This window comes from Dipodomys ordii, unplaced genomic scaffold, assembly GCF_000151885.1.
Source record: "Dipodomys ordii isolate 6190 unplaced genomic scaffold, Dord_2.0 Scaffold38, whole genome shotgun sequence".
In the NCBI taxonomy this organism is placed as follows: domain Eukaryota; kingdom Metazoa; phylum Chordata; class Mammalia; order Rodentia; family Heteromyidae; genus Dipodomys; species Dipodomys ordii.
Genome location: NW_012267254.1, coordinates 10783561 through 10808093, shown reverse-complemented (window position 1 = coordinate 10808093; position 24533 = coordinate 10783561). Strand labels below are relative to the sequence as shown.

The 24533-nt window shown below is 36.0% G+C and overlaps 1 protein-coding gene across 1 annotated transcript in view; it reads left to right on the top strand.

The window, feature by feature from the left end:
- Positions 1 to 24533, top strand: part of Stag2 (stromal antigen 2) — a 127625-nt gene that overhangs the window by 64230 nt on the left and 38862 nt on the right. The window contains exons 6-16 of the mRNA XM_013018073.1: positions 5077 to 5153; positions 7589 to 7793; positions 10527 to 10678; positions 14804 to 14877; positions 15551 to 15674; positions 16706 to 16804; positions 16890 to 16969; positions 19577 to 19684; positions 21877 to 21988; positions 22915 to 23032; positions 23997 to 24100. Coding sequence (XP_012873527.1) covers positions 5077 to 5153; positions 7589 to 7793; positions 10527 to 10678; positions 14804 to 14877; positions 15551 to 15674; positions 16706 to 16804; positions 16890 to 16969; positions 19577 to 19684; positions 21877 to 21988; positions 22915 to 23032; positions 23997 to 24100 — 1253 coding nt within the window. The remainder of the gene's footprint in view (positions 1 to 5076; positions 5154 to 7588; positions 7794 to 10526; positions 10679 to 14803; positions 14878 to 15550; positions 15675 to 16705; positions 16805 to 16889; positions 16970 to 19576; positions 19685 to 21876; positions 21989 to 22914; positions 23033 to 23996; positions 24101 to 24533) is intronic.

Genomic DNA, 24533 nt, shown 5'->3' with positions numbered 1-24533 from the left:
AAATAGAACAGTCAAACCTGTTGAAACTTTTAAGAAAAGAGAAAGAGCATGAGAGAGAAAGATGGAGAGTTGATGAGTGTGATCTGAGTACATTCTGTGTATGTGTGTATGATGGTAGTGACACCAGAACTCATACAAAAAATATATTCTAATAAAAATTCTTGAAAAATATTTTGAAGTTAGGAATGGGGAATATACAAAGTACGGATATTCCTACATCAGGAATATTTAGGACAGGCATTTGGCAAGGGGACAAAATTATTTTAGTTGGATAGTTATAGCTCATCTGGCTCAGCAAATGAGTCAGTCAAGCTCACGGGCTAGTTTTTGTTTTTTTGTTTTTGTTTCTGGTTGTTTTTTTGTCCATTGAGGGGCTTGAACTCTGGGCCTGGATGTTGTCCATGACCTCTTCAGCTCAAGGCAAGAGTTCTGCCACTTGAGCCACCGTGCTACTTCCCATTTTCTGGTGGTTAATTGGAGATAAGAGTCTCATGGACTCAGATCTGAGATCTCAGCCTCCTGAATAGCTAGGATTACAGGCATGAGCCACCAGTTATTGGTGGGGTATTGGATTTTAATGTAAATGGCAGTTGGATAGGAAAAAAATTATTTTGTGCTCAGGGTCTAACTATGTTGCCAGGCTGTTCTTGTACTCCTGGGCCCAAGCAATCCTCCTATTCAACCTTTCAATTAACTGGTATAACAGACGTGCACCACTACAAATTTTAGAAGAATTTAAAGCTATTCATATAGTACAGAGAGCTGCCTAGTTTACTTGATTCAGCTATAATAAAATGTAGGTCTAGTTTGAGGAGTTAAGACTTCTGAATTGTAGTTTCAAAACAAGGCCATAGAGCATTTTCCCTTTATCATAGTCATCCTTTGTTAGGGTTCAGTTTACAAATAAAGAACTTTCTAACACAACTTGGCTATGTGGAGGCTGTCAAGATTTCTCACAATTTAAGGTGGTTTAAAAGTTAAATTACCGGAGCTAGGAAGGTGGCTCAGTGGTAGAGTGCTTGTCTTGCATGCCTGAGGCCCTGGGTTCGATTCCTCAGCACCACATAAGCAAAAAGACAAAAAAGCCGGAAGTGGCGCTGTGGCTCAAGTGGTAGAGCGCTAGCCTTGAGCTGAAGAGCTGAGGGACAGCGCCCAGGCCTAGAGTTCAGGCCCTACAACCGGAACCAAAAAAAAAAAAGTTAAATTACCAGGTAGATTTGAACACTGATATTTCTTTAGAACTCAGCCATCTCTATAAAATGAAATTTGTCATATAATCAGAGTTAAACATTAGTAAGTAAATTTACACATATTATTTCGATAGAATTTCAAGTATACTCATTACTTTGATCTTTTTCTGTTGGATTCAAGATAGTTGGGAATATCAGTGTGTGTGCGTGCGTGCGTGCGTGCGCGTGTGTCTGTGTGTGTGTCTGTGTGTGTGTGTCTGTGTGTGTGTTAGGGGGTTGGTTGGTCCTGGGCTTGACCTAAAAGCTTGGGCTGTCCCTGAGCTTTTTTTTTTTCTTCTCTCTCTCAAGACTAGCACTCTACCACTTAAGCCCAACTAGAGTTATCAGTTTATTATTACAATACACTGCTTTCTACACCTGTTAAGGCAGGAAGGGGATTATTGGCCTTACACTGAGTGCCTTCAGATTGCTCTGTTGTTGATTATTCTGTGGCTGGTGTTTTAATTTTTTTTTCTGGCTTTTCAGTTTATCAGATTTTTTGTTTTGTTTTGCTTTTTCCGCAGTTCTGGGGCTTGAATTCAGAGTGTGGTGCTGTCCCTCAGCTTCTCTTACTCAAGGCTAGTGCCCTACCACTTTGAGCCACAGCACTGAATAGTTTATTGGAGATAAGAGTCTCACAGCTTTTCCTGCCTGCTTTGGCTTCAAATTAAGATCCTCAGATCACAGCCTCCTGAGTAGCTAGGATTACAGGTGTGATCTACGGGCTTGGCTATTTAACAGTTTGTTTTTTTTTTTAAATAATGTTGCTTCATTTCCCCCAGATTTTTTAAGGCTGTGGCCTGATGTTCTGTTCTAATGGTGGGATTACACCTGCTTTAGTATTAAATGGATAGATCTTGTGGCAACAGTTTTTTCTACTCTTAGGTCATTTTTTGTTTATTTTTGGGTTTCTAGCAATCCAATAAGGCTTGTAAATAGGAGGATGGGCTATTTGCCAAAGTGTATTCAGTGTTTTCTTTAAGATTAATTCATGCTGTGTGCCTGTGGCAAACGCCTGTGGTCCTAGCTACTTAGGAGGTTGAGATCTGAGGATCCTTACTCAAAGCCAGCCCTGGCAAGGAAAGTCCATGAGACTCTTACATCCAGTTAGCCACCAGAAAACCAGAAGTGGCACGGTAGCTCAAGTGGTAGAGCTCTTGCCTTGAACTGAAGAGCTTGGGAACAGAGCCCAGGCCCAGAGTTCAAGCCCTATGACCAACAAAAACAAACAAAAACCCCAAAGATTTATTCATATGTAAATATTTACTTTTAGAAATTATTTTAGTTATTAAATTGCTTATACTTCCTTTGCATTGCCAAGTATAAAAAACCTGAGTATAGGGGCTGGGAAGATGGCTCAGGGGTAGAGCCCTTGCCTTGCATGCATGAGGCCCTGGGTTCGATTCCTCAGCACCACATAAGCAAAAAGAAAAAAGCCGGAATTGACACTGTGGTTCAAGTGGTAGAGTGCTAGCCTTGAGCTGAAGAGCTTGAGGGACAGCACCCAGGCCCAGAGTTCAGGCCCCACGACCGGACCCAAAAAAAAAAAATAGGGGAAGGTTTTGACTAGATTGATATACACAATTCTAGATGAAAAAACAACCTGCCAAAATGTTTTTTAAAGAGGATTTAGCCAAAGAAATTCTGCTTTATTCTAAATTTAACAATATATGTGTATACTTGAAAAGAATAATTTGGTTACGATTGTGATATATGCCAGGACACCCCTCGAAATTGACTTCATTCACAGAAGCAACATGATGTAGGTGAATAATGTGAAACAAATTATGTAAATTTTCTTAATGTCTTTGTTTTTCATACCTAAAAATATATAAGCAAAATATGTATAAATAAAAATAGACATAAATATAAAACACATCCTTGGTTATCTGAGAATCTGTTAATTATATTTAGAAATTTTAATAAACCTAATTTTAAGAGACTCTTTTGAGGATTTTTAAAAAAAAATCTTTTGAGAATTTTTATTACCATATTTTTGATAAGTGTTCTGGTTAATCAAGTAAATATTGTTGCAATAAAAATAGGGCCTTTGAAGCCAGGCGCCAGTGGCTCTCTCCTGTAATCCTAGCTACTCAGGAGGCTGAGATCTGAGGCTCTCAATTCAAAGCTAGCCCAGGCAAGAAAGTCCATTGAGACTCTTATCTCCAATTAACCACCAGAAAACCAGAAAACTGTGGCTCAAAGTGGCGGAGCACTAACTTTGAACCTAAGAGCTCAGGGACAGCGCCCAGGCTGAGTTCAAGCCCTACAAACAACAAAAGAACAAAAAAAGAAAAGCAAATAAACTTTTACAATGGTACATAATAAATTCCCTGATAAAAGTTACTGTCAAAAAATTCTAAGATTGGACAAAGAAGAATGACACTGTAACTTAAAAGAATTAAAACTGGGGCTGCGAATGTGGCTTAGTGGTAGAGTGCTTGCCTAGCATGCATGAAGTCCCGGGTTCCATTCCTCAGTACCACATACCAGAAAAGGTCTGACGTGGTGCTGTGGCTCAAGTGGTAGAGTGCTTGCTAGACTTGAGCAAAAGAAGGCTCAGGGACAGTGCCCAGACCCTAAGTTCAAGCCCCACGACTGAAAATAAAAAGAGTTAAAACTTTTTTGCTGGGGTTGGGAAGGTGGCTCAGTGGTAGAATGCTTGCCTTGCATGCCTGAGGCCCTGAGTTCGGTTCTTCAGCACCACATAAGCAAAAAGAAAAAAAGCAGAAAGTAGCACTGTGGCTCAAGTGGTAGAGCACTAGCCTTGAGCTGAAGAGCTGAGGGACAGCGCCCAGGCCCAGAGTTCAAGCCCCATGACCAGACCCCCCCCCAAAAAAAAAAAAACTTTTTTGCTTTGTTTTTGAAAAAAAGATGTTTCATAGAAAAATAATATGAAAATGGAAAAATCAGAATCATAAATGACTAGAGAAGAATATACACTGGAAGTAATAAAATTTAGTATTGTAAAGATCAAATATCAGAAAAGGGATTTATAGAGAAGAGTTATCTTAGGAGCTCATACAAGAGATGTACATAAACTTCCACTGATTGAGGAATCATGAGGTTACAAAGGAGGATAAAGGGAAAATAAATTTTAAAAACGTGGAGTTTCAAAGAGCTCTTTTTTTTTTTTTTTTGGTGGTCAGTCATGGGTCTTGAACTCTGGGCAGTGTGCTGTTCCTGAGCTTTTCAGCTCAAGGCTAGTGCTCTACCACTTGAGCCACAGCACCACTTCTGGTTTTCTGGTGGTTAATTGGAGATAAGAGTCTCAGGCACTTTCCTGCCTAGGCTGGCTTTGAGCCACAATCCTCAGATCTTAGCCTCCTGAGTAGCTAGGATTACAGACGTGAGCCACTGGTGCCCGGCTGTTCTTTTTTCTTTTTTTTAACATGTAATGCACTTCAACTCTGTTACAGGTTGCTGGATGAGTGGACTTATAGCTTACTAATTAAACTCATTTGCAACCTGTTTAGAGGATCTAAGGATAAAGTTGATTTGCACAGAGGTACTGGTTAGTAGTGAACTCTTAGCCAGAGATCTTTTCCCCATGGATACCAAAGGGACCGTTATATACACATTATGGCATGAGTAAAGTAAAACATGTAGAAATGGCCAAAGCTGATTGTGCTAAGAAAAGTACCTGTCTCAAGTGTCATGTTGTTTCCTTGTTTCATGTTGACAGTGGTATTTGTTCATGCCTTAATTATGGGTTGTTGTATCCTGCCAAATATGAAATGAATACGCTTTCTTTTGTTTGTAACTGTAGACTTATTGGTAGAGACTGACTTAGAAATTCATTGTTTCATTACACCATGTATTAACTTCTGACACTTGGAATTTTCAGGAGTTGTCACAGCTGAAATGTTTAGACATATGCAGAACTCTGAGATAATTCGAAAAATGACTGAAGAATTTGATGAGGTAACATCTTATCCGAAATGTTTTATTAATTTTATACACATAGAACTTGAATTAATTATTTTGAAGTATTAATGTAGATATGAGCTATAACCCTAATAAAATGATAGCTGTATAATCTTGGTCAAGTTGTCTTATCATTAGTTTCATCTGTAAATTTTTTCTATGAGGCAGCTGTGGAAATAGAATTGATTCATAATAATGATTAATAGTAATGATTAATAGTAATGATTAATAGTAATTGACTAATAGTAATGACTAAATATTGCTTAGCATTTTATGATTCTATGTAGCAAGAACTTTATTATTTATTTATTTTTAGCAAGAGCTTTAAAAATGGTAAAATTGGGGTTGGGAAAGTAGCTCAGTGGTAGAATGCTTGCCTTGCATGCATGAGGCCTTGGGTTTGATTCCTCAGCACCGCATAAACAGAAAAGAGTTGGAAGTGGCACTGTGGCTCAAGTGGTAGAGCACTAGCCTTGAGCTGAAGAGCTGAGGGACAGTGCCCAGGCCCAAGAGTTTAAGTCTCAGGACTGACAAAAAATTTAAAAAAAATGGTAAAATTGTGATTTCTTTTTGTTGTTGGTTGTTAGGCTTGAACTCAGGGCCTGGGTGCAGTTCCTGAGATATTCTTCCAGTTTTGTGGTTTATCAAAGATAGGGACTTTCCTGCCTGGGCTGGCTTTGAACCAAGACCCTCAGGTCTCAGCTTCCTGAGTAGCTAGGATTACAGATATGAGCCAACAGTGCCTGGATAATAGGGTGATTTTGAAAGTAAAAACTTTAGTGAGGAAAACAATTCAGAACATAGGAATATGTTCTCAAATACTGTATAAAGAAGATAGTCAATCTTTGAAGAAAGTGTAGACAAAAGAATGTATATATTATTTAAAAATTCCTTTATGACTTAACTGAGAACATAATAAAAATAAATAGGAAACAAGTTTATCATCACTATAATATCTGTAAGTATTATAACCAATAAATACACTTGTAGATTGACTAGAATGAAAGTTCCTTCAGGGAAGGAATTTGTTTTTTTTACATCTGTCTATAGCACCAGTGGTTTTGTAGTTTCAAAACTTTTACATTTTTAAGTAGAATCTCTGATCTCATTTGTTTTATTTGGTCATTTTTTTCCTGTTCTTTTAAATGAATAAGCTTCCAGCTATGATTCTAAAAGATAGATGAGTTGTTAAAATGGTTTTGTTAATCACTAAGGGATATTAATCAGTCTCTGAGTAGAGAAGAGGTAATTATGAGTAATTACATGTTTTAACCTTTTAATATTAACTGTTTAAGTGAGAACTTTTTGCTAAAAGGAAGTATTTAAGATAATCATCCTGAAATATAATTTGAAAATTTCAACAAATGAAGTTAACAATAATAACATATTTTAGTCTGTTCACTAAATGAGCTCATCAGAGAATGTAGAGGCTGGAGGTGTAACAAAGCAATAGAATGTGTGCTTAGCATGCTCTGGGCTACAAATTTGGTCCCAAGACCAATCCCTCTCCTCAACCAAATGAAAAAAACACTTTTAAGAGTATGTTAGGAATTTGGTCTCAGACACAATTCAGTGTATATATGACATGAAGTAAAAATTTAGTGATGAAAGTTAATCGTTGAAACTGACTATATTGTACTGATAATTACCTTATAGCTCTGAGTTATATTTATTAATGATCCCCACTTTTCTCTATAATTGTTCCTTATGTTATGTTTTTAAGCATTCATTCACCTACCTATCTATCCACCCATCCATTTATCCGTCCATCCATCTGTCTGTTTATCCTTCCATTTATTTTGTGGAGAATTTGTCTGTTTATTCCTTCCATTTATTTTGTGGAGAATGAGCAGTACTTAGTGTCTATTCTTACCACTGAGCTATAATTCTTACCCTTCACCAAAGGTCCTTGAACTGAGTATCTACTCTACCATTAAGCTATATTCCTAGCCTTTTTTAAAATTATGTGGCCATTTATGTTTGATTACTATTTGTTTTCATGAAGTTTATGACATATACTGCAAACTTTTGTTGATGCATACATCATTTTGTTAAACAAGCATGGAATATGATTTTGTTATTTTGAATCCACTCAAAAACATTTATTTGGTTTAGGTTTTGTTTGCTTGTTTTAAAGAAATTTAATTACTGTATAAATATATTTATGTTCATCAGAAGAATATTTCACTTTGATGAAGACTTAAAAATTTTTAATATCAATAATTGACAATTTCATTGACTGATTTCAAATGAGCAGAATTGTCCAGAGGTACTTCCACATTTGCACCTAGTCTCTTGCTTGCCTTGAGAGTTTATTATAGAGGAAGGATAAGATAAAGGAATTTTTTTATACTTCTGTTTAGGATGTTTAAAAAGCAATTAAAAATCTTATGAATTTTAAATTAAATTTCTGTTTAAAATTTGTGTTTTAGGATAGTGGCGATTATCCACTTACCATGGCTGGTCCTCAGTGGAAGAAGTTCAAATCGAGTTTTTGTGAATTCATTGGTGTACTAGTACGGCAATGTCAGTATAGTATCATATATGATGAGTACATGATGGATACAGTCATTTCACTTCTTACAGGATTATCTGACTCACAAGTCAGAGCATTTCGGCATACAAGTACCCTGGCAGGTTAGTATTTTGAATGATTTTCTCTATTGCCTTAGGTTAGAGAGGAAATGATTCTCATTAAAAGGGAAATGAAATAATAGTGGCATTAATTAGCTTAACTTCTAAAGTGATCACTAAGAGAACACTCCCTCCATTCTTCTTTTTGTGCAATATTGAGAATAAATTGGTAGTTTCAGAGCTTAGTTTTATTTCTTATGAGTTTTGTTTGTTTCTGAGATAGGGTTCACAAGTGTAGTCCAAAATAGCTTCAAACTTACTATAAGGCCCAGGCTGCCTAAGCCTCTTGAGTGCTGGTATTATTGTCATGCATCACAATATCCACCTAGTATTTTCTGTTTTAATTCTTTGTGAAGGTATACTCAAACTAGAATGTGGTGATTCCTCCCTGCCTACAAGCCACAGGAATTACTATGAGCCACTGATGCTTGGCTTGAATGATGTTTTATCAAGGAAAATTGATGGCAAATTTGGGTTGACTGTTGCCATCATTTTGATATTTAGTCCCCTCCAGATAGGATGGCAACCAGTTGGACAAGGCTAATTCTTCAACTTACATTGGACAATAGTAACTTTAGGTCAGGTCAGTCTTTCATCTTTAAATTTTGGTGACTTGAATTACATTTTCACACCTCACATGGTTAATATTATAGCAGTGCTTTTTTTGTTTCATACATCTGAAATTTAAGTTTGTGCTGAAGATAAAAATTGCTGATAGGCTGTTACTGCATATATATTTTTGATTTCAGTTTGAATAAATCAGATAGACTTTGTTATAATGTTCTAAGCTTTAATGTCAGTTTTAATTTCTGTCTTTAAAACTTTCCTCTGAGGAACTTTTTAAAATTTTTGGTAGAATATCTCCTCAAAGAATTAAAGCTATAGCCGGGCACCAGTGGCTCACGCCTGTAATCCTAGCTACTCAGGAGGCTGAGATCTGAGGAACGTGGTTCAAAGCCAGCCCGGGCAGCAAAGTCCGTGAAACTCTTATCGCCAATAAACCACCAGAAAACCGGATGTGGAGCTGTAGCTCAAGTGGTAGAGCACTAGCCTTGAGCTGAAGAGCTGAGGGACAGTGCTCAGGCCCAGAGTTCAAGCCCTATGACCGACAAAAGAAAAAAAAAGAATTAAAGCTATGATTCATCATATACTTCTGAAAAATTCATTAGTAAAAGTAAAATGCAGTTTATTATAGGTTCTCTTTTTGTTTTTGGAGCTGAATACACAAAATATCAATGTGGTCGTACTTGACATGATTAAGTCCAACATCAAAAATTTGATGGCTAGTGTAAATTAAAACAAGTATGACAAATAATTTTAGATCTGAGTGACACACTAGTTTGCTGAATATTTGAAATTACTTAGAGGAGAAAATTGGAAACTTCCTCAGAAAGCCAGTAACCACAAATGAAGATGGAGTTTGACTTGTTGTATCATACAATGCAACCAAGTGTGAGAAATGGTCTGGAGTATACTAAATAAATAACACATAAATTCTTAAATTAAAAATCCCAGACAGAAGAGGTTACTGTCTCAAGATTTAAAAGAATAGTATAGGGAAAAATCTTTATACGGGAAAGCACTTTATTAAATGACATTTTGGGCTGGGAATGTGGCTTAGTGTTAGAGTGCTTGCCTAGCATGTGTAAGGCCCTGTGTGTGATTCCTCAGTATCATGTAAACCAAAAATAATAAAATTATATTTAAGTGGCATTTCCCTGTTTATACTTTTTTTTTTAACTTTTCTGCCCAGGCTGGCTTTGGGATTTTTTTTTTTTGGTCAGTTGTGGGGCTTGAACTCTGGGCCTAGCGCTATCCTTGAGCTCTTCAGCTCAAGGCTAAGCACTCTACCACTTGAGCCACAGCGCCACTTCCGGCCTTTCCCATTTATGTGGTGCTGAGGAATCGAACTAAGGGCCTCATACATGCAAGGTAAGCACTCTACCGCTGAGCCACCTTCCCAGCCCCCACTGTTTATACTTTTGAATTTAGATTCTTTACAATTTCATCATTATCTTTATGATATGCAGTAAAGTGAAACATAAGTTAATGCTGATAAAACCCTTCAACATTGTTTATACCATGTGATTTGATATAATTCATTTAGATCCTCTTTGGTTACTGAGGTAGCTGAATAACTTTTTTAAGTGCCTTGGATTTTGAATCCTGGGCCTCACATGATTGGCAAATGCCACACTACTGAGCTACATACTAAGGTCTTAGCTAAATGACTTTCATATGAATCATGATCACTTGAGTTAGGTTGTTGTAGGGGACATTATTAACAATACTATGATTTAATCATATTCTGGACGGAGTCAGTTTTTATTGCTTTTATCTTGGTTTAACTACATGTTTGTGTGTGTGTGCGTGTGTAGGGGTAGGGGTAGGTGTAGATGTGGGTGGGTGTGAACTTACAATGTGGGGCAAATTTCCTTCAATTTCCTCTGCCCTTACCTGTGAGGACTGTTGGGAAGATTGTAAGATAATGCACAAAAGTATTTGGCATAGGCAATTTGCTGACATACTAAGTATTCTATATAGTATGATCTGTTGTTGACATCATTTGTAGCAGCTGTACTTTTTTCTGTCTTATAAGTACTGTGCCACTGGAGCTCCTCTTTTCTGTTAGAAGCAGAGTAGCTCCTCTCTGCTTAATTTCACTTAAGTTGATCTTAAGTTGTAAAAATTTGCATCTATTAGGCTAATTTCAACATTTTACCCTTTTAAAAATAGCTATGAAGCTGATGACAGCTTTGGTGAATGTGGCACTAAATCTTAGCATTAATATGGATAATACACAAAGACAATATGAAGCAGAACGGAATAAAATGATTGGAAAACGAGCCAATGAGAGGCTAGAACTCCTGCTACAAAAACGGAAAGAGGTAAATTTTTATATAACCTATTTAGGCTATTAATGTGTATCTTGTTTATCATCAACTATAACTTGTTAATGCTTCAGATAATTTTATTCAAAAAATCTTTTTTGTTTTTGGTACTAGGAATTCGGTTTAGGGCCTTATGGGCAACAAGCATGTGTTTTGCCACAGTCTCATGAAAAATTTAATTTTAAGGGCTTGAAATGTGGCTTGCTAGGCTGAGTCAGCCTAGCAAGTGGAACTGGGCACTGGTGGCTCACGCTTGTCACCCTAGGTACTCAGGAGGCTGAGATCCTAGGATCGCGGTTCAAAGCCAGCCCGGGCAGGAAAGTCTGTGAGACTCTTATCTCCAATTAACCACCAGAAAACCAGAAGTGGTGCTGTGGCTCAAGTGGTAGAGTGCTTGCCATGAGCTGAAAAGCCCAGGGACAGTGCCCAGGCCCAGAGTTCGAGCCCCATGACTAACCAAAAAACCCCAAAAAACACAAAACAATAGCCACAAAAAAAAGATAAGTGGTCAGACACACAGTACATATACAGAATGAAAAACTTCTCATCCATTAGAAAGAATATGTTTGCAGGGAACGGAATGGACCCAGAACAAATGTTAAATGGGGTAAGACAAGTTCAGAGAGACAAATAGCACGTTTTCTTTCAGATGTGGAAGCTAGATCTAAAATACAGTTGGACATGACAATTTATACAGGGCTCTATGCATTTACACACAAACAGACTAAGGGAAGATATACTTAGAGGAAGAACCCAAAGGCATAATTCCTCATAACATCTAAAATACTTCAAACCAAAACAAATTCCAGGAAATGGAAACATGTTTTTATTTGTTGCTTGTTTTGTTCTTTTTTTTTTTGTCTGTTTAGGGGAGGGCAAAAGGAGGCACATAGGAATGGAGCTAAAAAGGGTGAACAAATGCAATCATAGTATTTACTGTACATTATGTAAAAAAATGAACTATGCAACTTATGTGTAGGAACAGGAAGGGGAATATGGAGGAAAATGAAGAAGGTGTGACACTGTCTAAGAAGCATTGTACTCATTACTGACTTATGGAATTGTAACTCCTTTGTACAACTCCTTAATAATTACAATGAAAATTAAAAAATAATCTCAAATAGTACATTTCAAGTAGTTTATTTGTCTAACTTGAAGTTTTTTGAATATCTGTCAACACTACCTCTTATATATTCTAAGAAATTGCATTTTATTAAGTAAAAATACTTGGGACAGTCTGGAAAGTTGTCCCAGCCTTAGTATTATTCATATAAAGTATTATTCATGTAAAGTATTTTTATTCATGTAAAGTATCTCTTCCTCTCTCCTTTCTCCCTCTCTTTCCCTCTCTCTCCCTCTTTCTCTCCCTCCCTCTCTCCTCTCTCCTCCCTCTCTCTCACTCTCTCCCTCCCTCTGTCTTTCCCTCCCCCCTCTCTCTTTTTTTCTCATGCCATTGCTGGGCTTGAATCTCAGGGACTTGGCTCTGTACTGAGCTTTGGTGCTCAAGGCTAGTGCTTTCCCTCTTGAGCCACAGCCCCATTTCTGGCTTTTTTTTTAATTTAATTTTTTTTTGTGAACATACTGTACAGAGGGATTACAATTACATGGGCAGGATAATACGTACATTTCTTATCAAGCATTGCAGCCTCCTCTTTGTTTACCTTTCACATCCCTTCCCAGCCTCCCCCCCCCACTTCTGGCTTTTTGGAGATAAGAATCTCATGGACTTTCCTATCTGGTGGCTTCAAACCATAATCTCTAGGTTTCAGAGTTCTCAGTAGTTAGGATTACAGGTGTGAGCTACCAGTACCTAGCCTTGAAACTCATTTTCATATAACTTAGCGTGTTGATACACCTCAGTCTCTTAATGAATGAATTTTACTGGTAATGTAAAGCATGTCTTAGTTCTTGAAATTATTACCTTATTCCTAGACAGTTAACATAGAATATATGGAAAAAATTAAGAGGACTTTGACATGGAAATTTTTTTTGGGGGGGGGTGTCCGGTTGTGGGGCCTGAACTCTGGGCCTGGGCACTGTCCCTCAGCTCTTCAGCTCAAGGCTAGTGCTCTACCACTTGAGTCACAGCGCCACTTCCGGCTTTTTTCTTTTTGCTTATGTGGTGCTGAGGAATCGAACCCAGGGCCTCAGGCATGCAAGGCAAGCGCTCTACCACTGAGCCAACTTCCCAGCCCCCAAATTTTTATACAATTATATGATATTAGTATTTCTACATTTGAGTTAAGCCTCTTATAATTCAAATAATGTAAGCTTCTTATAATTTATTTCATTTATTCTTACAATTCATTTCATTTTATTTTTTGTGTGGTGCTTGGGATAGAACTAGGGCCTCATATATGTGAGGAAAGTGCACTGTCATTGAGCAACATTCCTTTGCAAAAGTTAAGATTTTAAACATTTTGAAGGACATTCTATAACTGACTGTATTAATGAATATAAAAAGTGCATGCTTATGTTAGCATTATTTAGAAGTACAGGACATTTATGCAGAGAAAAGAGATACATTTTGCAAAAAGCACATAGAGTAAGAGCTAATTTATCCTTAGATTGTAAAAAAGAAACAATACTCTGTAACCTATTTTTTTTCTTTTAGGTTTAGTATTTTGAATTGGCCTTTTTGATAAAGACTGGTACTCTTTCATTTGAGTCACACCTCCACTTCTGGCTTTTTGTTGATTGATTGGAGATAAGAATCTCTTAGATTTGTCTGCCCTGGCTGGTTTCAAACCATGTGGTCCTCAGATCTCTAGACTCCTGAGTAGCTAGCTAGTCAACACCCAGTTCACATGCACTTTTAATTGATAGTTTGAGTTAACAGAAGCCAGGTGCTGGTGGCTCATTCCTGTAACCCCAGTTATACTGGAAGCTAAGATCTGAGGCTCACAGTTCTAAGTCATCCCAGGCAGGAACATAGTTAATCTCCAGTAAACTACCTCTCTATCCCTCAAAAAGTTGGAAGTGTAGCTCTGGCTAATTGGGTAGAATACCAGCTTTGAGCAAAGGAGCTCAGATCAGCACGTAGTTCCTGAGTTCAAGAAACAGGACTGGCATGCGCGCGCCTGCGTGCGCGTGCACACACACACACACGTAAATGAATTTTTTTGTTAATTTGAAATATTTCTTCAAGTCAGTCTTTTCTCAACAGAATTTAGTGAATAGCTATATATTTGTTTTTGGTTGGTTACAGGGCTTGAATTCTGGGCCTAGGCACCATCCCTGGGCTTTTCAGCTCAAGGCAAGCGCTCTACCACTTGAGCCACAGCACCATTTCCAGTTTTCTGGTGGTTAATTGGAGATAAGAGTCTAACGGACTTTCCTGCCTGGGCTGGCTTTGAACCAGATCCTTAAATCTCAGCCTCCTGAGGAGCTACAATTACAGGCATAAGCCACCAGCGCCTGGCAATAAATAGCTATATTTTTTTTACATAGTTATTTTACTGTTTTGGTCATTTAGCAGACACAAAACATGATTCTTCTCTTTTAGACTATAAACATCAAAATAATTAAAAAATGGTTACATGTTCTTGATATGAACATATAAATGCTTTGTAATTAATACTATTACATAATAAATGTAATAATAAACCATAGTTTCTCTGTATATTGGAACTTTGTGCTCATTAGAAAAGAATTAACCTGAGCCAGTGGCTCATGCCTGTAATCTTAGCTATTCAGGAGGCTGTGAGATCTGAGGATAATAGTTCAAAGCCACCCCGGGCAGGAAAGTCTGTGAAACTCTTCTCCAATTAACCACCATAAAATCAGAATTAGTGTTGTGGCTCAAGTGGTAGAGCACTCACCTTGAGCTGAAGAGCTCAGAGACATTGCCCAGTCCTGGAGTTCAAGCCCTACACTGACCACCCTCCCCGCCCCCACACACACAAAAAAAGAAAAAAAAAAGAATTACTTTCCCAATCTAAATTTTTAAGTTGTCAGATATTTTAAGGAACTTCATCTATCTAAACTTTACCCTTTCCTTGTGGTTATTTTTGTCTGTTGGGGAAAAAAGTGTGATCACCAATATATTGAAGCAATCTGCATTTTGTGAGATTTTTTTCTGTTCTTTGTCTAATGAAAATTAATGATCTGTTCTTTTTATAGCTTCAGGAAAATCAAGATGAAATTGAAAATATGATGAATGCAATATTTAAAGGAGTGTTTGTACATAGATACAGGTAAGTCAAAACATCGTTTTTGTAAATAGAATTATTGAAGTTTTGTTAGTAGAATTATTGCAGTTTTGTTAAAACATCCTTTTATTGTGGTATTCCTCTGCCTTTAATGATTCATCTGTACCTTAGGATGGATTTTAAAGCCTTTACCTATGCTAGATACAGCAATGCATTGATATGCATTTCTAATCTCAGCAACTAGGAGCCTTGGGCTACAGGCTCATTTGAGCCCAGATGTTCAAGACCAGTGTGGGAAACTTTATGATATTCTGTTTCCAAAAAAATCAAATGCTGAAATCATTTAATAACTCTGTTAAACTTGGTTTCACTTGTTATACATTTGGGCTCAATGTGTATCACCTGTTTACTCAACAACACATTAAGTCCAACAGGTGTGAGCCAAGACTAGGCTATGGTCTAGTGTAAAAGGCAAGGATGGGGCTTTTGTTTAGTTATATTTAGTTTTAAATATTTATGTTGGTAGCCCTGCTTTGGCAACTAGATTTTAAGCTACTGGCTTTAGATAGCATATTTCAATTATGCCTTATTTTGCAGTGATACTTAAAATTGTGGTGTATCCATAGTAGATAAGATGTACTTGGCATATCTTGAATAAACCATATGTCCTGTAGCATACTGTAACTGATTAGATATTATTTTTCCTTCATCCATCTAGGGATGCAATAGCTGAGATCCGTGCTATATGCATTGAAGAGATTGGCATTTGGATGAAGATGTATAGTGATGCCTTTCTTAATGACAGTTATTTAAAATATGTTGGTTGGACTATGCATGATAAGGTAAAGTGTGCCCTATATAGCATGCTTCTCTGTCTATACATAGGCATGACTGTGTGCAGTTTTCATTCATAAATGAAATGCATACATTCCTTATACCACAACTTGTATAAACCTCTCTCCTTTATTCTCTCTGCTCTATGAAAACTTGAAACCTGGGCTGGGAATGTGGCTCAGTGGTAGAGTGCTTAACTCGCAGGCATGATGCCCTGGGTTCGATTCCTCAGCACCTCATAAGCAGAAAAAGCCAGAAGTAGTGCTATGGCTCAATTGGTAGAGTGCTAGCGTTGAGCTGAAGAGCTGAGGGACAGCACGCAGGCCCAGAGTTCAGGCCCCACGACCAACAAAAAAACAAACAAATTTTTAAAAAACATGAAATCTAAAATGTAAAGTCCCCCAGATTTTTTTTTTAAATATTCTGACCACTGACTTTATTCTGAGTATTGACTTAGTATTTGTGCTTCAATACTGGTATCGTGCAGATAGTTTTGGTGATGCATTTTCAGAGGACTAAATGGAACCATTATAGGCTGTTATCTGAATGCTACCTAAACTTTTCCTCATTTTTTTCCAGTGACAGGGATCAAAGCCAGGGCTTTGCACATGCTAGGCAAGTGCTCTACCACTGAAACCTTATTCTCAGCACCTCGTTTTTCTCCTCTTGATAAAGCATGTTCCTTAGATTACATGTTGCAACTTCATTTTAAATTTTTTCCCTCAAATTACCATTCTTAGTTGCCTTTTCATTAACTTTGAACATGTTTCATGTATACATTCTTTCTTTATGTTGCTCTCTGTGAAATATGCTACTATCAACTTTCACAATAGTTTTGTTATGAACAAATTTTACAAAAAAATTATTTGGGGTATGAGATAGTAACCTTGTATTTCGTCATACGTATATAATCATTTATATTTTTGCACTATCAAAGATGACATCTCTGAGGAAATGTTATTGGTTAAGATTTTAAACTAGAAATTTTCAGGTTGGGAATGCACAGAGTTTGAATATGTTTTCTCTTCATTTCTTTTAGCAAGGTGAGGTAAGACTCAAATGTCTTACTGCACTACAAGGGCTTTATTATAATAAAGAGCTTAATTCAAAACTGGAGCTATTTACAAGTCGGTTCAAGGTTAGTACTAAATATTTAAAATTGCTTAGAATTTGAAAATATTTTTCTTCCTTTTTAAAACATATTTGAATCTCTTTGTTTATAGGATAGAATTGTGTCTATGACTCTTGACAAGGAATATGATGTTGCTGTACAAGCAATAAAATTACTCACTCTTGTTTTACAGTAAGTATGTGCTGCATATTACATTAGAGTTCCTGGTTAGATTTGTCTTGAAAAAAAAAACAAATAACAACTCAGTGTGTTGACTTCATAAAAAACTCAATGTCTATATGACATACATATACAAAAATGCCAGATTAGAGTAAATTTTTGCATCAAAGACATTAATTTTTGCATATTGACTAAAGAAATAGAAATCTAACAAGCAATGTCAAAAGTTATGGATCAGATCATTGACTGAAAAGAAAAAATTAAACATATCAAAAGTTGAGTTTGTTCTCAGAGACAAGTATATTAAAATCAGACCATTTTTAACGTATTTGCTCTGGGAATAAATAAAAATGTTTGGTAATACATCATGTTGCTTAGGCTGTATAAAAATAGTCCCTTACACATTGTTGAAAGGAAAATAAATTGATCTAAATTTGGCAATGTCTATCAAAACCTAAAATGTTCACATTTGCTAACACAGTATATTTTAAAATAGAATTTCTAAAATAATTAATAACAATAAGTGTTTATTAAAAGTAAAAATTAACGTATGTGATGACAGCCAATAAAAAGTATTTCATACATATTATTTAACTGAATACAGCAACCCTACAAAGTGGTTGGTTATTATCTTGTATGAAGTATATCACTGTGTAGTATTTATAAAGAAGGCAATTTTAGATGTGTTGACATTTTCTGAGAACCCGTAGGATTTACTTATTATTTATGACTGGGTCTAACTATGTAGCCTAAGGTGGCCTCAAATTCACAATCCTCTTGCATTATTATTCTTTAGAATGCTGGAATTGTAGGCATTTATGTCCAGTTTCATTAAACTCTAATTGAATTAAAGTTGAAATATGACTGGGTGTGGTGGTTATGTCTATAATACTAGCTACTCAGGAGGCTGAGAACTGAGGATCATTAGAACTCTGAGACTCAGTTATCTTCAATTAACTAGCCAAAAACCAAAGTGGAGATATGACTCATGTGGTAGACTGTCAGCCATGAGCAAAAAAGCCCAGTGAGATTGCAGAGCCCTGAGTTCAAGCCAAGTACTGGCACCAAAATATGTTCTTATTTTTTACTGTCTGCTGTTAGTCCTTTGATTGTAAATTTATATATAATAGTAAATTCCTAGATTATTTATTTCATAATAGAAGAATATTGAGATGAAAACAGCTGCCAGTGGCTACCATCCTGAATATAATTCCATAGGAAGAACTCAAAGTTTACACTGCTTGATGAGCTCTACTTTAAAAATAACTTTGATTTACCAAGATTTTCTTATGGTTATTTTGTTTAAAAAGATCAGGAAAATTAGCATTAAGCTTCAGTAGGATTTTTTCCAATGGTTACAAATATGTCTTTGATACTTAATATTTATTTGGAAAAATACTTGTGTTTTTTTATGCTTTGAAGATTTTATCTTCACCCAGATATCTTGTACAAAGTCTTGTTGAGCAAATAACAAAAACGAAGTACAGTACTATTTACTTATATGAATGATATATGAAATGTTCTTAACTGTTAGTTAGGCACTGGGTGTATTTTAATGTAGTCACACTTGTCTTTTTTCTTTCTGGGGGCCTGGTACTAGCATTTGAACTCTAGGCTTCTTGCTTGTTAGGCAGGCATTGTTAATGCTTCAGCCCCAGCTCTAGTAAGCTCTGGTTATTTTGTAAAGGTCTCTTTTTGCCTGGGCCAGCCTGAACGTTGGTCTTTCCATTTACATGTCATACTGTAGCTGGGATGATGGATATACACCAGCACCCAGCCTTTTCCTTTGAAATGAGGCCTAAAAAGTTTTGCTTTGGCTGACATTGAAACTATGATCCTCTTCATCTCAGCCTCCTGAATTGCTAGGATGACAGTCCACTGCACCCAGCTATTGTTTGAGATGGGATCTCTTGACCTGCTGACCCAAGCTGGCCTCAAATCACAATCCTCTCCATTTCTGCCTCCCAAGTACTTAGGATTATAGACATGAGACACCAGCACCCAGATCATCTTTCCTAATATTCATATGAAATGGATACAGAATGATGTCTATGATTATTAACTCCAAGCTTTCTTCATGCTGCAAGTTTACATTTCATATTAGTTGGGCTTTTTTTAGGGCGGGGGGTCCGGTCGTGGGCCTGAACTCTGGGCCTGGGCACTGTCCCTCAGCTCTTCATCTCAAGGCTAGTGCTCTACCACTTGAGCCACAGCACCACTACCGGCATTTTTTTTCTGCTTATGTGGGGCTGAGGAATCGAACCCAGGGCCTCATGCATGCAAGTCAAGCACTCTACCACTGAGCCACCTTCCCAGCCCCTCTCATATTAGTTTTTGTTTTGTCTTTATTTCCCCTTAAGCATTTATATTACATTATTCCCTTACCTATTTACTTCATGTATTCGCTCTTAAATGTGGTGCTACATTTATATTTGATCTTAATAAAATTCTCAGCACTTTTGTTAGCACATCTTTTCCCCAAAATAATAAATTAGGTTTATTTATTTTCTTTTAACCCAAATTGGTAAATTGGGAAAATGTAAAAGCATGAATTTTTGTATGTATATTCTTAGAATTGGGATATAGCTAAAAACCTTATTACTACTTACTTTTTACTAGGAGTAGTGAAGAAGTTCTTACTGCAGAAGATTGTGAAAATGTCTATCATCTGGTTTATTCAGCTCACCGGCCAGTAGCAGTAGCAGCTGGGGAGTTTCTCTACAAAAAGTAAATCTGTTATTTCTGTTACTTATTTTCTTTCTTTTTTTTTTATCCCCCTTGTTACTTATTTTCTTTCCTTTTTTTATTCCCCCCCCCGTTACTTATTTTCTAAAGTACATGTTCATAACATTATTTTGATATACTAAATATTAAACACACAACTTTTTAAAATTTTTATTATTATAAAGGTGAAGTACAGAGGGGTTACATGTACATGAGTCAGGTAATAAGTACATTTCCATTTGTACTGTGTCTTGTGTTCTCATTCTCTCCAAGTCCCTCCCTCTCATCTCTACCCATGAGTTGTACAGTTGAATTTCATCAATGCCCAATGCGCTCCACTGTTGCACTTTTTATCCTTTTTCTTCGAGTTCTGTGACCTCCCCGCCACCCTCCCAATGATATACAACATATATAAGTAATGAATACAGAATCATAAGCAAAAGAAAAAAAATCTTTTGTTTCCATATCTTAGGAGATCATTTCAGTATAAATATTATTTTATGTAAATATGAAGAGGTGCTTAGGCATTGCACCTTTGTGATTCTTTCCTAAGACTATCCTCTTTTGGTCTCACTGTATGTGAGTATCTAAAATTCTATGTCATTTGTCATATCCCAGTGCATATCAGAGAGAGCAAAATATATGTTTTTACCTTATCCTGGCTTACCTCACTTCACATGATTTTTTTCTAGTTCCATCTATTTTCTTGGAAATAACATTATTTTATTCTTTCTAATGGCTGTGTAAAATTCCATTGTGTATAGATGCCATTTTTGCCTCTACTCATCTATTGTGGGGTATCTGGCTGTTTCCATATCTTGGCTATTTTGAATAGTGAGGCAAAGAACATGGATAATACACACATTTTATGAATACTTTCACTTTACTCTTTCCTTTAAAAGTTTAGATTGCTCTTCTCTGGTTTGTTTGATTTAAGTTAGATCTTTAAAGGCAAATATATTCTGCCTTTTAAGGATATATATTTTTTGTGCTTAAGTTAGATCTTTTAAGGGAAATATATCATGTCTTTTAAGGAATTAGCTTGGTTTTTACAAATGCTGACATGAGTTCACCATACTAGCAAGCATTCTACCACTGAGCTATGTTCCATCCCCTAATGGATATATTTTAAATTTACCTAACATAATATTTAGACTTACCTCTTCTTAATTGTCTACTTCATTTTCCAAATATTATAGTATGTAGTGTTAAGCTTATTTTCCCATTACTTGAGAAAATATTTAAAAGTCTATTTCAAGTACTTAATATAGTTTGACCTAAGAATCCCCCAAATCCTCGATTTTATGATGCTATTTAGCATTTCAGATTAGATAATATGAACTTTGGTGTGAATATCTGATCACAGAAAGTATTCAACAAATGTTATATCATGTCTTTTACAAAGAACCATTTGAACCACACAGATTCTGTTTTAGTTTTTTTTAGATGCCCATGTGGGGATTTATTTGAAAGAGTTATTGGTACAAAATATCTACTCTATAATTTTCTATTAAAATTTCTATTGTTATCCAGTGGTAGTTCTCTTGTTTCTGAGGAAAAACAGTCACACTGTCTCTAGGAAGAGTCCACTGGGTGTGGATAATGTTGCAAGCATTTTATACAGAAGGTATTGGTATGTTCAGTTTTAGAGAAAAATATGTCATAAGATAAAAAATATATATAATTATTCATGAATATTATAGGTAAGTCAGTGTATTACTTTGATTGATAAAGGAAACAGTTATATAAGATCAAAAAATAATTTATAACAATGCAAGTAGACTCTTTGGGTTCATGGTTCCAAGGAGACTGTGTGTATGTGTGTGGAGGAACAATAAATAGTCAAGAGTATAGAGTTTAATTAAACAAAACTGACATAGCACCACCTGGCTATCTGAGGACTTTCCTTATCAACTGAGTTGCTTAATGTATACTGAGCTTTGTCAAAACTACATGTAGTAAATTCTTGCGGAAGGCAGGCATACTATATAATTAGCTTATCAGTTTCAAAGGATTTAATGAACAATCAAGATTAGAATAAAAAAAATGATAGCAATTACTTGATGGCTTAATTCTGGGTAATTAATCTACCAAGCTCTCTATTAATACCTTGTTAGATGTTTTAATATGTAATAGAATTAATTTTTTAATAACAAATGCAGTTTTCATTTTAAAATATTTTTCCTCGTTCATAGGCTCTTCAGTCGTAGAGATCCAGAGGATGATGGGATGATGAAAAGAAGAGGAAGGCAAGGTCCAAATGCCAATCTTGTTAAGACATTGGTCTTTTTCTTTCTGGAAAGTGAGGTTAGTTTATGTTGCTTAATTTATACTTTATTTCAAATAATTTCTGAGATGTTATTAAAATGAAGTGCTTGTTAAATACTCTGGTGTCACTTTTGAATAGAACAGAAATCTTCCCCATTCCAAAATTTTAAAGAATAATTACTAGTTGTAATAAGATATTCAAATATTAGGATTCTATGTACTTTTGGAATCAGATAAACCTGATTATCAATTGGTCCTTCTTGCTAGTTTTGTAACCTTGGTTAAGTTACCTACTCATTTGAAGCCTCACTTTCTTAGTAACAAAATATGGAATAATTTTCAGCTGACATAGTGAAATTATATTGAATAATTTTATTGGAATATTGCAGCATCTTGCATTTCAATGCTAAAATTGTATATATTCCTTTATATATACTGCTGAATTCAGTTTGATAATTATGGGGATATCCCCTCTATACTCATGAATAGAAAAACACTGATAGACAATTTCTAAAAGTTTTAAAAATCATGATTATACTCCCTTAAGTTGGGAAGATATAAGGTCTGCTAGGCTTAACAGAATGAAGAGAATAATTTGTTTCTGAAGCAAATTGACAGTAAGATGTATTTTATATCTTAATTAACCATTATTATTTCCATTCATTTAAAGTCAAATAATAGTATATCTAAGAATTGGCTGAAGCTAACTGCTTTCTAAATAAGCATATAATCTTTTTATAAGTAAGTATGCATGTTATATTTTCCAAAATAATTTTTGTATAAATGTTTTAAAAGCTTAAAAATGTTCAATGAGGCCTAATAAGCTTGAATTATGTATAGCAAATTAAGGCAATTCCTTCTTCCATTTGAATTGCTGTTTGAGTATTTGTACATGGTGCCACCAAAACTTATGTTCCCTTGAATTACTATTTGTTTAAGACCATATTATTCTTTTCAAATTTTAGCTACATGAGCATGCAGCCTATCTTGTGGATAGCATGTGGGACTGTGCTACTGAGCTGCTAAAAGACTGGGAATGTATGAATAGCTTATTGCTAGAGGAGCCACTTAGTGGAGAGGAAGGTAAGGATATTTAATTTTAGTAGTTGTCTTACCTAGACACTTTGAAAATACATTTTACTTGTTTTCTCTAGTTTGTGTGTGTGTGTGTGTGTGTGTCTGTGTGTGTGTGCACACGTGAGTGTGTTCTGCTGGGGATTACCTCCAAGGCCTCATGTATTCTAGGAGCAGGTGTGTGTGTGTGTGTGTGTGTGTGTGTGTGTGTGTGTGTGTGTGTTCTGCTGGGGATTACACCCAAGGTCTCATATATTCTAGGAGCACTCTACATCTGAGCCTTACCTAAGGATATTTAATTGTAGTAGTTGTCTTACCTAGACACTTTGAAAATACATTTTACTTGTTTTCTCTAGTTTTTTTTTGGTGTGTGTGTGTGTGTGTGTGTGTGTGTGTATGTGTGCATGTGAGTGTGTTCTGCTGGGGATTACCTCCAAGGCCTCATGTAGTCTAGGAGTGTGTGTGTGTGTGTGTGTGTGTGTGTGTGTTCTGCTGGGGTTTACCTCCAAGGCCTCATGTAGTCTAGGAGCAGGTGTGTGTGTGTGTGTGTGTGTGTGTGTTCTGGTGTGTGTGTGTGTTCTGCGGGGGATTATGTGTGTGTGTGTGTGTGTGTGTGTGTGTGTGTTCTGCGGGGGATTATACCCAAGGCCTCATATTCTAGGAGCACTCTACATCTGAGCCTTACCTTCAGCTCTATTCTCATATTTGTGTTTATATATGTGTATATTTATGTGGATATTATACTGCAGTAAGATACAATTGCTGTCAGAATTTAATGTTTTCTCTCTAGGATCACTTTTAGACACAGATTGCTGATGAGTTTAGGAAGATTTAACTTGTTCTCACCTTTTGTGTGATAAATAATGGAATATTCTGTAGTACATTAGGTCACTTTCTATTCATAGGCAGAAGAAACTATTATGTAATAGTTACTGGTAAGAAAAATAGATTAACTCTGATTTAATTTTTTTAGCATTAACAGACAGACAAGAGAGTGCGCTGATTGAAATAATGCTTTGTACTATTAGACAAGCAGCTGAATGTCATCCTCCTGTGGGAAGAGGGACAGGAAAAAGGGTATGCCAATGTTTTTTCAATATTCAAAGTTTCATTTTTCTTTTCCCAGTATGTTTTATAGAAATCCTATTCGTATTATGGAACAAACATGATTTTTAATTTTTATTCTTCAGATAAACTTTTATTATACACATGTGTTAGATGTAAATCTTAAAGCATTTAACAATTTGAGAAATTTTAGTTCTATAGCGTACTTTGTTACTCTGTGAGGGATAACACACTAACAGTCTGTTTAAGACTGAATGTAGTGGGCCAGTTTAGAATGATTTTTTTTGTGTGTGATTTAGTTTGTTGATTTTTTTCTAATATAAAAGTAGAAATAAATATTAATTGAAATGAGGGGATTCCTATTTCCCACGGTCATAGCACAGTATTTATAATGTATTCCAAGAATTTCACTGGCTTTCAAACTTTGTTATCAAGCATAGAATGC